This window comes from Saccopteryx bilineata, chromosome 10, assembly GCF_036850765.1.
Source record: "Saccopteryx bilineata isolate mSacBil1 chromosome 10, mSacBil1_pri_phased_curated, whole genome shotgun sequence".
Classification (NCBI taxonomy): domain Eukaryota; kingdom Metazoa; phylum Chordata; class Mammalia; order Chiroptera; family Emballonuridae; genus Saccopteryx; species Saccopteryx bilineata.
In genome coordinates, this window is record NC_089499.1 from 72440252 (window position 1) to 72454571 (window position 14320).

The 14320-nt window shown below is 43.4% G+C and overlaps 1 protein-coding gene and 1 long non-coding RNA gene across 14 annotated transcripts in view; one reads left to right on the forward strand and one right to left on the reverse strand.

The window, feature by feature from the left end:
* LOC136314690 (uncharacterized) overlaps nucleotides 1-9416 on the reverse strand; it is a 57249-nt gene extending 47833 nt beyond the window's left edge. Inside the window, exon 1 of the long non-coding RNA XR_010727350.1 lies at nucleotides 9260-9416. This is a non-coding gene — a long non-coding RNA (uncharacterized lncRNA). The remainder of the gene's footprint in view (nucleotides 1-9259) is intronic.
* Nucleotides 9417-9483: 67 nt separating this feature from the next.
* Nucleotides 9484-14320, forward strand: part of MAGI1 (membrane associated guanylate kinase, WW and PDZ domain containing 1) — a 761634-nt gene continuing 756797 nt past the window's right edge. For 9 of the 13 annotated variants that reach the window (XM_066245922.1, XM_066245925.1, XM_066245931.1 and 6 more), the window contains exon 1: nucleotides 9486-10312. In XM_066245922.1, coding sequence (XP_066102019.1) covers nucleotides 10000-10312 — 313 coding nt within the window. In that variant the 5' untranslated portion in view covers nucleotides 9486-9999. Of the gene's footprint in view, nucleotides 10313-14320 lie in introns of all 13 variants that reach the window. The other 4 variants (XM_066245932.1, XM_066245933.1, XM_066245924.1 and 1 more) reach the window with 2 other exon arrangements.

Consider the following 14320-nt stretch of genomic DNA (forward strand, 5'->3'; position numbering starts at 1 on the left):
AATAACCTAGAGAAAGATCTCAGCTATTTGGAGAGCAGTGTCAGGAACTCCAGCTTGACCTAGCAAGTGAACTGCATAGCTTTGTTAGTTTTAGGTTTCAGTGGTGTCAGTTTAAAAAGTAAAGTCATAACAAGGTAATAGGTTAAAATAAAATGAATAATTGAAGGGGAAGTTGAGTCTGGTCTAAAAAAGGGTAGTCTACAATTTAAGTAAAAGAAAAATAAATTGCTATCTGTCTAGTTTTGCTCCTATCACTTAGCTGTGAGTGTTCTCAGCATGCTCAGGATTCTAGAGAAAAGGTCAAAAGAACAAGGTCAAATATCTGACAAATGCACTTGCTGTGAGTTTGGAAACAGAAACATTCCCAAGCCTATGCCAGCTTGTTCATTCACTAAAGCAGAGGGCTAACTTAATAATTAAAACTGCAGTGTCTTCTAACACTCAGCTTAATTCAGCAGTTCCCTGCTGCATGTAAAATCCTTGGAGTACCCAAACTCAGCATGCTGAGTTTCTAAGCCAGGAGTGTCAGGAGTGCTCAGAACACAAAGACTAAATTTGGGCATTTACTCCCCAAGGGATGTTGTTCTTAACCACTGTGGGTTAGGCTAAACCTCCCTCACCTGGGCAATAGTCCATAAAAGTAAGTTTAAAATTCTAGGAACATACTAAATCTGGAATGTGAGTAATACATTTTGGGAGTGGTTGCTCATTCATCTGATGACAAGATTTTGTTGGGAAAAATTTTCCAAAGATGGCATAGTTCAAGGATCAAATTTGCTTAGATTCCAGATCGCTTAATTATCCTGAGTCATTTTCTAAAACTCCATGTCGTGTTTTCTGGATCAGCTCTGTATCAAGACAATGTTGTGCTTTATGGAACCATCTATTCACACTGTGGGTGATTGTAATCGCCTGAGAACTCTATCAATGGCTCCAATAAAACACACCTTTGGGTATAATGTGATCATAAAACTGGACTTTGTCTTTCACGTCTTAAAATACTATTAAAATAAATTAGAGTGGGAGAAGTCAAGACTTTCTCCTAACAAGAGTAACTTTAATTTCTGAAGCCACATTTGTGCATTACAATTCTCCCTAATAAGATGTTCTCTAGGATCACCCTGGGCTCCTTGTCATTGAACTTTCCAAACACAATTGTTTTCTTGTCTCAATATCCAATTAAGAGGTAAACTTTCTCCAGAAAAAATGAAAAGTGTATCTTTTAGTTTTGTATTACCGGTGCCTAGTAGGAATTGACAAACTAAGTATTTAATCAATATTTGTTGAATGAATGAATGAATGAATGAATGAATGAAAATATTATACCAAGTGTCATGTGCCACCTTGGATTACTTAATTCTCTTCTCAGTGTAGCCTCGGAGAAATGTAAGATTCATTTCAGAACATTTGAAATCGATCCTATGTAATTTAACAAAGCATCTACACTAAACAAGTCAAACACTTGACTGCTTCCTTTGTAAGGGTTTCAATCCTGTACAGCTGCCAGCTTCAGCATATCTTCAAAATATCTACAAAAATGTGGGCCAACCACTGCAGCTTTGATTGAAATCAAACTCCCACTACAGTGAATTCTTGGACCTTTCAACGTAGGAAGGTGACCATGATAAGAGCCTGCAGAGCTTGCAGAGGACCCACTTTGCTGAGGTTTCCCCAAGTTGTCCCAAAGCAATACACACTCTGCCAAGCTTGATCAGACAGCTGATGGTGCTTGTGACTCACCTGTGTTTTTGCCAAGGCCACTGAAAAGCAGGCAGAGTCCACCACTACTCTCAATAATTGAAACTGAAAGTGCAATATAGATTGAAAGTTCTTTATTGCTTTTTCAAACTGTTAGTGAAAATCTCCTCTCTCCTGACATTGCTAACCTTGGATGATGTGTGCTGCTTATGGGTGTCATTCCTGGCTGTCCAGAGAAGAGCAACTTGGATGTGGCAGGAGAGGATGAGGGTGACAGAGCAAAGCAGAGCCCAGAGGGGCAGAGAAAGCTGAGGGCAGAGCTCCAGCCTCTTCTCTAGCCATGCTGAAAACTAGTTGCACTTCTAGTGTTGCCAGTTAAATGGAGTAATACATTTCCTTCTTTCTGTCACTGGTAACCAAGATCATACAAACAATTACTTTAGCCCCATTCAGAATCCTAAACAATCATTAATAGGACATTGGTTAAACACATTTTGAAACATGCAAAGAATGGATTATTGTTGAGCTATTGAAAGTGATAAATATAGGTCTATGTTTACAAATAAGAAACTGATGATATATCAGTGAGTGAAAAAGGATAACAAGGATTATTTTATTATAAAAATTAGCTATAAATCCCAAAGTGGGGGAGAGAGGTTAAGAGGGTAGATTCTCTTTGTGTGTGTGTGTGTGTGTGTGTGTGTGTGTGTATTTGTATTGGTCACAGTCCAGTAGGAGATAAACCCACATGTAACAAGTATTTATCTCTAGGTAGTAGAATTTGAATATCTTAAGTTAGTGCTACCTTTTTATTTATCCATTTTAAAAATTGCTTCACAAAAACTTATCAGTAGAGTATTTAAAAAAAATATGGGCATCCCTGACTGGACGCTTCAGTGGATAAAGTGTTGACTCAGTGCACTAAAGTTGCTGGTTCGATCCCCGTTCAGAGCACATATGAGAAGCAATCAATAAGTATACAACTAAGTGGAACAATAAGTTGATGTTCTGCCCCCCATCTCTCTGTCTCTCAAATTAATGGGAAAAATATAAAAATATATATACAAGCATTTCACCCTTGGTTTCAGTGTGAATTTTCCTCTTTTCTCATTCAGTTCTGTTTTGGTACAATAAATTATTAAAGTTACACAATAAGGAAGAAGAGTGGGAATCCTCTATTGTTTAATCACCTACCATGTACAAATTATTATATTGTCATAGAGTTGAGGGGAGATGAAATAAAAGAGATACAAATGTCTATAATCAAGAAAATACAAATATTCTATTCTCAAGGAAATTAACAGATTAATTATCAACAGATATATTTTCAGTAGAATTAATTAGGACAGCATGCTAATTTGAGATATTTAATGTTTTATGCAGTTGAATCACTTGGGAAATTTTAGAAGAGATTCCCATAATAAATTCTTGAGTTTCTGGAACTATTATCGAATTTCAAATCTTCCAGTTACTAATACTCAATTTTCCCATTGAAGTGACCCAGAGTATTAGTCAGGATTAAACTCTCTACCTGGGTTTCTTCTCTGGGGTATTAAAGTGACACTTTACGTGTCATGTCCGGAAAGGTCACAAGAATTAACATTTTTATTTATTATTGCCTAGCTAAAGGTACTAAAAAGAAAAATACTATGGTCAGCGAAAACTACCCATCTGCCTCCCAGTAAGAACTAGAACAAGTTATCAAGTGAATCATAAAGTGCCTCTCCTGCCTGCTATTGACCTGCTACCTGAACTAATGGCATCACCATCCTCTTTTGCTCTAAATCACTAGTTGGTGTCAGTTATGGTATTAAATACATAAAAAATACTTATATTGGTATCTATAATATGTATATACCTCTTGGCATTTTCCCATATATTAAAAGATAACCAATTTTTGTGATTTTTTTTTTTTTTTGTATTTTTCTGAAGTGAGAAGCGAGGAGGCAGAGACAGACTCCCGGATGTGACCGACCGGGATCTACCCGGCATTCCCACTAGAAGGTAATGCTTGGCCCATTTAGGACATTGCTCTGTTGTAACCGGAGTCATCTAGCACCTGAGGCAGAGGCCATGGAGCCATCCTCAGTGCCCGGGCCAACTTTGCTCTAATGGAGCCTTGGCTGCGGGAGGGGAAAAGAGAGAGAGGAAGAAGAGCAGGAGGGGTGGAACAGAGTGGGTGCTTCTCCTGTGTGCCCTGGCCAGGAATTGAACCCAGGACTTCAACATACCGGCGGACACTCTACCACTGAGCCAACAGGCCAGGGCCTTATGTTCTTCTTTGCCCCACAGCTCACCAACGTATTTCTCATTGTCATATTTTCAGAAAAATGAGGTAAAAATATCATTTTTTATTTTAAAGAGAGAAAGACAGGATCATCAATCTGTTCTTGTATGTGCCCTGTCCAGGGATCAAACCAGCAACCTTTGCATATTGGGATGATGCTCTAAGTAACTGAGCTATCTGGACAAGGTGAGGTAAAATAGCACTTTAGAGTGCAATTATAAATTTCTTTAATCACAAATAGAAAACTTTGGGAAGAAACGTATTTGGGAAAAAGAGAAGAAATGCACATTTTTATGTTTGTGGCTTTTTCCCTTCCCCTCAGTGAAACCAGCGTATAAAAATAAGACCTTGCCTTATCTGAGGTGGCGCAGTGGATAAGGTGTCGACCTGGAATGCTATGGTTGCCAGTTCCAAGCCCTAGGCTTGCCCAGTCAAGGCACATGAGAAGCAACTACCTACGAGTTGATGCTTCCTATTCCTTCCCACTGCCTCTCTCTCTTTCTCTTCTCTCTAAATCAATAAATAAAATCTTAAAAAAGAAGTTCAAGTTTATTTATTTTTTTTAATTTTTTTATTATAATTTTATTTTTTTAATGGGGCGACATCAATAAATCAGGTTACATATATTCAAAGATCAACAAGTCCAGGTTATCTTGTCTTTCAATTATGTTGCATACCCATCACTCAAAGTTCAAGTTTAAAAAAGAAAATAAGATCTTAATTTCTGCAGAGTTACAGTTTGGTTCTCATCTGAATGTACTGTGCTTATTAGGAGTTCATTCTTCAAATGCTAATGCAATGACAATTTAAGGATGCTTGCCAGGTCACCTGTACCACAGCCCACAGGTCTCCAAACACTTTAGAAATGCTTGTAAATCAATCCTCTTTACCTTCCAGTAAATTATTCAATCTTGAGAGCCCACAGATGGGGGAAAAGGATTGGATTCTCAAGTGGGACACTGTACTTGTTCAGATTAAAAAGAAGAGATAGGAGGGTGACTTAATATGCTCACATTCTGTCGCAGATTCAAGAGCCAAAAAGTAAAAAAAATGCTGTTAGCCAAATATGGTAAATGGTAGGTGGCCACATCCGACACTCTTCTAGTACAGTGTTCTGAATGTGGGCTTTGGGTCATGCCTCTGGGTTCACATCTTAGCTTTGTTATTTCCAAATTCTTGAGCATCTCTAATTACTTCCCTAGCTTCACTTTTCTCAATTGTCAAATCAAGGTCATTCATGTAAAGTCAAAGCCATACCTACTTCATAGGGCTGTTGTGATGATTAAATAAAATCATGCACATAACTATCCTGTCACAATTGGTAAGCCCAACGTTAGGTATTTGATGGTATTACCTTCTCCATTGTAATGTATTACCAAAAGCCATAGCCAAAGAGATAGAAGCCAGAGCTCTAGGATCCTATTTTACATCTCCTCAAGAAAAACCTACTTTGACATGAGGTAACTATAAGCTCTTTCAAGAAAACAATACCTTGGGTCTAGCTACCAAATGTAACTAGGCTTTGTATCCAAGGTCACATATTGTCCTGGCCAATAGCTTGGTTGGTTAGAGCTTTTAATCTCAGGTCAGGGTACACACAAAAACAGATCAATATTTCTGTTTGTCTGTCTGTGTCTCTCCCCCTTCCCTTCTCTCTAAAATCTATCAATAATTTTTATTTTATTTTTTTGTGACAGAGAGTCAGAGAGAGGGAGAGATAGGGATAGACAGACAGGAAGGGAGAGAAATGAGAAGCATCAATTCTTCGTTGCAGCTCCTTAGTTGTTCATTGATTGATTTCTCATATGTGCCTTGACGGGGGTGGGGGGGGTGGGAGGGGGGGGCTACAGCAGACCGAGTGACCCCTTGCTCGAGCCAGCAACCTTGGGCTCAAGCTAGTGAGCCTTGCTCAAATCAGATGAGCCTGCACTCAAGCTGGCGACCTCGGGGTCTCGAACTTGGGTCCTCCGCTTCACAGTCCGATGCTCTATTCACTGCGCCACCACCTGGTCAGGCTATCAATAATTTTTAAAAAAAATTTTAAAGATGGGCCCTGGGCGGTTACCTCAGTCGGTTAAGAGCACTGTTTTGAAACAATAGTTGTGGGTTTGATCTTTGGTCATGGCAAACAGAGGAAGCATCCAAAAATTGCACAACCGAGTGAAGAACAAATGCTTCCCTTTCCCTCTCTCTTTCTACCTCTCTAAATAAATCAATAAAAGTTAAGCTCAAGCTGGATAGCTCTGAAGCATCGTCCCAGAGCATGGATATTGCCAGTTCGATGCCCCAGTTAGGGCACATACAAAAGCAGCTTGAGGTTCCTGTCTCTCTTTCTACCTGCCTCTCTCTCAAAACAAACAAATAAATAAAAGTTGTCACATACTATACAGTTTAATGTCACACTTCATTCATATCCTCGTGCAGTCATTTAACAAATGTGTATGGTGCATAATTAATACAAAGCATGGTTTAGGTGCTGAGGACTCAAAGTCTGCCTGATCTGGGACACAGGAACTAGACCAGGTGAAAGAGAGCTGACAGAAAGGGTCAGAGGAGGGGAGTTTTCAAAAACTTAGTGCCTGAAAATTGGCAGTCTTAGCTGCTGTGGAGGTTCAAAATACTTACATTCTTGGATCACAATGTCTCCCTATATGTCTCTCCACCCTGCCTTCTGTACCTTCAGATATCCCTTCTCGGCATTTAGATGATTCCACGTCTAAAACCTGCGGTTCTTTACCCTTCTCAGCTGCAGGACACGTGGAACCCTAGAGAAGGAAGATGGCATTGCGCAGTGGGAGGAATCACGAAACAGTTGGTCTTGTCCAAACTTTGGACTTCTCCCGGTGGGAGTGAGAGTTAACTGGGGAAATAGAGAGAAGACCTATTTCAGGCAGGTGTAGGAATCCTTGGCAAGTGATCAGACTATTAGAATATGGAGTAGAGAAGTAAGCTTTATCTTGTTTGTGGATATCCTAGTTATTTGTAGGGGAGTCTGTGACTCCGCTCTAAAGTAGTATGCAAAAATGTGCATTTTTGTGGTAGTATCCATTCAACAAACTTGTGCATTAACTTGGTACCACACACAGTTCCAGGAAATGGGAATATGCCAGTAAACCAAATTGCCAAAACTCCCTGACCTCCTGGAGCTCACACTCTAGAGCAGGGGTTGGGAACCTATGGCTTGCGAGCCAGATGTGGCTCTTTTGATGGCTGCATCTGGCTTACAGACAAATCTTTAATAAAAAAAATAATAACATTAAAAATATAAAACATTCTCATGTATTACAATCCATTCATTTCCTACTGCTCATATTCATGGTTGCAGGTGGCTGGAGCCAATCACCGCTGTCCTCCGGGACAACACCAAATTTTTATTGGATAATGCTTAACGTATATGGGTCATTGTATGGCTCTCACGGAATTACATTTTAAAATATGTGGTGTTCACGGCTCTCTCAGCCAAAACGGTTCCCGACTCTTGCTCTAGAGGAAGATATAGACCACAGGTTTATTCTCCAAAAGGGTCTGTGATGTAAAAAATGCTCAGGAATCAAGAAGCTAGAACTGTGGTCCTCAATCTTGTGTATTAGGACCCCTCGAAGGGAATCTAAAAGTCCTGTGACTCGGATGGGCTGGATGGTTGTTGTGCTCGAGAGGGAATATTTTGCAGCTCCTACTCATTTTGATCCAGTCAAATGTGAGATAAACTGATTGTTTCCGAGAAAGAGCATGGAGATGAAGTTTTCCTCACTAAGAGGAGCCAAGGAAAACTGGCCACTTCCTTACTTCCTTCACAAATACTATAAGGCAATGGGATCTTAAGTTCTGAATATCTCAGGAGAGAAGCATCAACATTCTTCCCCTATTTTTATTAACTAGATAGCACCCTCCAAACAGTATTTTTAAAATATTTAAATGTATTTCTGTGTCCTATTTTAAGCTTTAGAAAGGAGAGGAACAATTATTATCTAAATTGAAATCCCATATGATTTCCCAATTCTCTTTCAATATGCTACTATTACTAATAGTATATATTTTTATTATAAGTCACTTATAAATATTCAATTTACAAGCTGGGCACTTAACAAGTGTTCACCCATGTGCTACTCCTAAAAACCTTGTGAGGTTTTGTTAAACTCACTTAACTGGAGAAACGGAGCGCCAAGGATTCACGGTGCTTGCTCAAGGTCACAGAAAGATTGGACCAGTGAGATCCTAAACCCAGATCTCAACCTGGGTGCTGCAGCACCCCATCCTTCTGGGTCCCTTCCACTCACCTCCCTTATTTAGCACTTGGACTCTCTCCTGTGACCAAAGATAAACAAGTTATAAATCACTGAGGAAAAAATTTGCTTGGGAAACTACCACCCAGGCCGATTTGGGGAGTATTCGGGAAGGGCAGCTTTCCCAGTGCAGGGTATTCTTTGTCCGCAGGAGCTCGGGACAGACGCCCGCTCTACTCCCCCACCCCCACCTCCATCTAGGCAGCACCGACCTCGGGGCTGCGAATTCCGAGAGGTGGTTGCTTGGCCCACGCCCCCGCGGGCGCCGGAACGCCGGTGCAGAGCCCAGACCTGGGGTGATCTTTATCCCCTGCCCACCCCCACCCCCCACCCAGGGCGGGTCTGCAGGCTTCCCCGCTCAGCCTGGAATTGGAGCCGGCGGTGGATGACTGACTCTAAAAGTCTTAGCAGCAAGAGCAGTTAAAATGCCCCCACCCAATTTGGCTTCGTCTATAGTTTTCCCTGTGTCCTGAAAAGTTGGACCCAAAGTTTAAGGGTGTGGGTATATGTGTGTGTTTGGGAGCCTGTGACCCTCACAGGGTCCCTGTCTGGTGGTCCAGAGGACTACTACCCACCCCCTCGCCTCCGCACCACCCCTTGCCCGAGACGCCGGCAATGCCGGTCCCAGAACCTGGCACACTACAGCAGGGAGCTGGCGCCCGCCTCCCGGTCAGGCACTGGGACATTAGAGGGAAATGTGGAGGGGGTGGGGTGCGGTGGGGGCGGAGAACAAACTGGGCTGGGTGACTGACAGCGTGGCCAGCCACTAGCCGAAGGCCATTAGGAGGCTTAGGCCGGTGTGAGTGTCCAAGCCTCCCCAACCCCCACCTGTTTGAATGGTTTTAAAATGCCAAAGCCAGATTAACCGTGTTTCAAAAGTTGCAAACGGAGTAAAATGCGTGCGCATCCCCCTAGCTCAAAAGGGTTTTACTGCGTCCAAGGCACTGAAAGAAAAAGAGGAATAAGGGGTGTATGAAAGAGGATAACTTGCCTTCTCGTAGAGGGTAGGTTTTAGGACCCAAAGGGAAGCACATTGGAATCTTTCCCTTCGGGAAGGAGTGGTGGGGCGGGCTGGCCGGCAGGCGACCGCGGGGCGCATGCGCGCGCGTCTCCTCTCTCCGGTCGCTGCGCTCCGCGGCGCGGAATAGAATGAACTGTAACAAAACAAGCCGAGGCTTTGTATCTGCTTAAAGGGGCCGCAGGCACTTCCCTCCAGTACACCTCCCCCCGCCTCCCGCCCCCCCCAACCCCGCAATAGCATCTCCAGGACTCCAAGCAACTAGCTGGAAAGGCTTACGCTCAGGAACAGCCCGCCAGCGAGGAAAGGAGAACCAGGCGGTAGGCAAAGAGGACACTGCATTTCTAAGAGGCAAGAAAGAAGGAAGGAAGGAAAAAAAAAAAAAAAAAAACCCAAGAGGCGCAGAGTGGACTCTGGTCCCGGAGAGCACAGTCTGGCGCCGGAACGTGGACTGAGAAGCACCGGAATGCAAACAAAGCTCGAGGGCGCTGGTGCAGGGCTCGCGAGGAAGCCCAGAAAGTTTGTTTTATGATGGCTTGAGTGCGCGAGTGTGTGCAGAGGAGCGAGGCTGCCAAGTTTCTTCCGTTGCTTTATTTGAGGGGGGAGATGTCTCTCCCATAAACCGGTGGCTTGGGGGCTGTGCCTAGGGGGGCACCTGTCTCTTATTTTATTATTTTTTTGTGGGGGGGGAGGAAGGGTATACATTACTCGTCATGTCGAAAGTGATCCAGAAGAAGAACCACTGGACTAGCAAGGTTCACGAATGCACCGTGAAGCGGGGACCCCAGGGCGAGCTGGGGGTGACGGTGCTGGGGGGTGCGGAGAACGGGGAGTTTCCTTATGTCGGAGCGGTGGCAGCTGCCGAGGCGGCGGGGCTTCCCGGCGGCGGCGAGGGCCCTGGACTGGGCGAAGGGGAGCTGCTTCTGGAGGTCCAGGGGATCCGAGTGTCCGGTTTGCCCCGCTATGACGTGCTGGGAGTCATCGACAGCTGCAAGGAGGCCGTCACCTTCAAAACCGTCAGACAAGGTAAGACGGGATGCGCCTCTGGGGGGCTTCCAGAAGAGGGGAGCGGCCTGCGAAGGGTTCCCCCCGTCTCGATTTCCCGCTTTCCCCCTCCCAACACAGCTTAAAGGGGAAATTGAGGCCGTGTGTCCTGTCGTGTTGAAATAATAACAAGTTGTGGAGAGGTTGCGGGTTTTTAGCTCCCCTGCGTTGGGAAGAGGGGGTTGGATTTACACCCCGGGGACTTTTCCCAGGCCTATTTGCCAACCAACCTGTTATTTTAGCCACAAAGTACAGCTTAGCTTCGCCTGCGCTGGAGGACTGTTGGGGAACTGAGGCTGGGGCAAAGTGGAGGCACTCCTGGCTCCTTAGGGGAGCGCTGCAGCAGGCGCCATGCTGCGTTCTTTTGCTAGTTGTCTTGGTCCAGACCTGGAGAATGGGTATGCAGGAGGAGGGGTCCTGTGGTTATTGGACCTCCTCCTTTAGAGAAGGAGACAAGATCTTTACCTTACAACCCCTCCAGGTGAGTTGGGGCGCCTCATTTCCTGAGCCAGCCGCCTGAAGATCCAGCATTCACCCCACAGCTGGATGAGGCATGTGTCTCCACCGTGTGGCTTAGTCCCAAGGCGTGGGGGGTAGGCTGGGGAAGTATTTCCCAGCAGGGTGAAGCCCAAATTGATGCTGCTGCTGCCCTCCCCACCATCACAGTCACCATCACCATTAATGATGATGATAACGATAGCCACTATTCATTGTTAACTTACTGTATATCAGACTCTGTAAAATGCTTTTCTGGCATTATCTTGTTCTGAGTCACAAGATTTCTGAGAGCTAGTTGTTCTTATAAACCCTATATTACAGATAAAGAAACTGGACTAACATTGGTTAAGTTTCTTGCCCAAGGTCACACAGATACCAAATGAGGGTTTGAGCTTTGCTGCAGAGCTTTAAGCACTGAGGAGGAAGAGATGGGGAGCTGACCTTTGGGGAGTGGGAGCAAATTCCTCTCAAAAGTCTATAGAGGAGTGATGGCCTCTTTGACAGCAGCTGGTGGTAGGGAGTCCCATAGATCTCAGATGGTGTAGGCAAGGGGTTGTCCCTATACCAATCAGTCCATCAGAGCAGGACTTGATTCCCTCAGAAGGACCCTAGTACTGCCAAGTGCCGTGATGCAGTTTCTCTCCAGTGAAAGCACAGGAGGTGGTGGCAGAGTTGAGTGTGTGTGCCTGCTGGTCTGGAAGGGCAACAGCAGCTGGAGGAATGTGTCCAAGGAGAAAAAGGGCTGGCTGGTCCTGTCTTGGCAACAGGCCTGTTTCAGGTGATCCAGAGGAGAGGGGGCCAGGAGGAGTAGATGAACCTTCTAGCTTTGGGAGCTGAGGTGCTGACACTTAGTTATGGAAAGCTCCTTCCATATATGTTCTCATCTTCCACTTTGACACCTCCTCCAAGAAGCCCTCTAGCAACTAGCCGGGATGAACAAATCCTTCCTCCTCTGGGGATCCCCTAAATGTATACTTTGTAGTTTTTTCTTTATTCTAAACTGTGAGTTAGATCTTGTCTCATTTCTGTAGGAGGTAGTAAGCTCATTAAACAGAGAAAGTGCTTCATTCATTGCTTACCTCTCCAGGCTTTGCTTGAGGGTCAATTCCTGGCATCCCTCGAGAATGTGTCATCTGAAAACTGGCTTCCTTGAAGGTATTACATAAGCTAATAAGTGGAACATATGTGGAACAGTGCCTGACACATTGTAGGTGCTCAATAAAAATTAGCTATTATTGTTTTATTTGTTTGTTTATTTATTTATAAGTGAGAGGAGGGGAGATAGTGAAATAGACTACTACATACACCCTCACCAGGATCCACTTGGCAACCCTCATCTTGGGTGGATGCTAGAACCAACCTAGCTATCCTCAGCTCCTTGGCCCATACTTGCCTCAGCGCCCTGGGCAGATGCTCTCTAACCAATCCAGCCACTGGCTGTGAGAGTGGAAGAGAGAAGAGGGAGAGGGAGGGGAAGAAAAGCAGATACATAGTTGCTTCTCATGTGTGCCCTGACTGGGGATTGAACCCAGGAGGTCTGCACGCTGAGCCCTGAGCCGACACTCTATCTACTGAGGCAAACCAGCTAGGGACATACTGTTATGTTTAAATTGAATTTGAGCAATTACTTATTTCTAAGTCAAGCTTTTACTGTTAGAAACCTGGATTATGAGTCTCTTGATAGACCTATAGAGGAAATGCTGTGTGAAAGCATTTTATGGGAGCAGCTAAAGGTCTCAGTTCAGGGGCATTTTGGAGAGAGAGTTAGAGGAAGGACAGCTAGGGGTACTGTCTAGTTGGGGATCTCCAGGTGTCCACTGGGTTCTGTGGGAAGCTTGCAGCATCTACATCAAGATGCTGCATGTGTCTGAACCTCTTTCACCAGTTATCTAGATCTGGTGATGTCAGATGCCCAGGGCTGCCTTATTATGGAACTTAGGAAAGGTTGGTTGGATAATCAAGTGTGTTTGGAATCAGACACCTCTGGGTTGGAAGGGAATGATAGTGTCTCCAAGTGTTATACTATTTCCCTTCACCCAGAACCATTCTGTGTGCTGCATAGGAATTTTCACAGCAGGTGTGTGTGTGTAAATCTACTTGCCCTACTTGTAGTGAGAGAGAATAAAGACGTGCATGGGGAGATTTGAATGGCCTGAATCCACTACAAAAGGAAAGCTACTATTTCATGTGATAACTACATGGGCGTAGTTTGCTTGTGAACATATTCAGTACAGAAACATGGTGCTAGAAAGCATCTCACTGCTCTTCTGGCCTTTCTTTTATATTAAGAATATGATTTAAATTATGACCGGAGTTGCTCTTACTGTGTCTTTTATTACTGTGTGTTATTTATATTAGATCGGCTCATACTTGGTACATGGTAAAGGAGAATGTTACTTTTGTGTTGTCTACACAGTGAGCTAGCCATTCCCAGGGACTTGGGTCACTGTGGGTGCTGTTGATATGGAAATGTCATGGTCTTCTTGTGGGAGAAAATTCTGCTGTTTCTATTTCAGGGCAGGTCTCTGGAAAGATGCACAGACCAAAATAGTTTGTAGCAAATGGTATTATATAAAGTGGGACGGGATGCCTGATCTGTGGTGGCGCAGTGGATCAAGCTTCAACCTGGAATACTGAGGTCGCTGGTCTGAAACCCTGGACTTGTCTGGTCAAGGCAAGGCACATATGAGAAGCAGCTATTACTAGTTGACGCTTCCTGTTCCTCCCCTACCCTCTTTCTCTTTCTCAAATCAATAAATAAAAATCTAAAATAAACAAATTAAGCAAGGAAGCAGGACTGGACCATGAAGGAATTAAGTTAAATGGATCTACCAGATTGGAGTTGATTCATTTTAAAGGGAAAAGACAGTCATTTGTCATAAAGTGCCTAAAAAATTTTTACATGTGTATGGTATATGAATGCTATTTTAGATCTGCCATAAAGCATCTATGTATACTTTATACATATATATTTACCTATAGTATTGAATAAAATGCACGGCTTGGACCATTGTATATGCTCATGTTATCTTCACCCAGATAACATATATTAATAGAAGCCCAGAAATTTCCACTTCTTGTCAGCTCCTCCAGAGCCAAAAGCTTTTAGATTTCTATCACCATGAATTACTTTTGTTTCTTGAAATTCATACAAATGAGATAATGTAGTACGTACTCTTTGTGTCTGAAATTTTTCACTCAGCAAAATATTTTGAAGATTTCATACTGTTATGTGCACTATTGTTCTCTTTTTATTATTGAGTAGTATTGCATTGAGTATACATACCACTTTGTTTACATTTTTGCTAATCAATGGATATTTGGACTGTCTATCAGTTCTTGGCTATTGAATAATAGTTAAATGAATAACACTGCTATAAATGTTCAAATATGCTCCACATATTTGCTAATTTTTGGTCTTTATTTTTTTTTAATTTATTCAGTTTTAGAGAGAGAGTGAGAGAGAGAAAAGAGGAGAAAGAAACATTGATT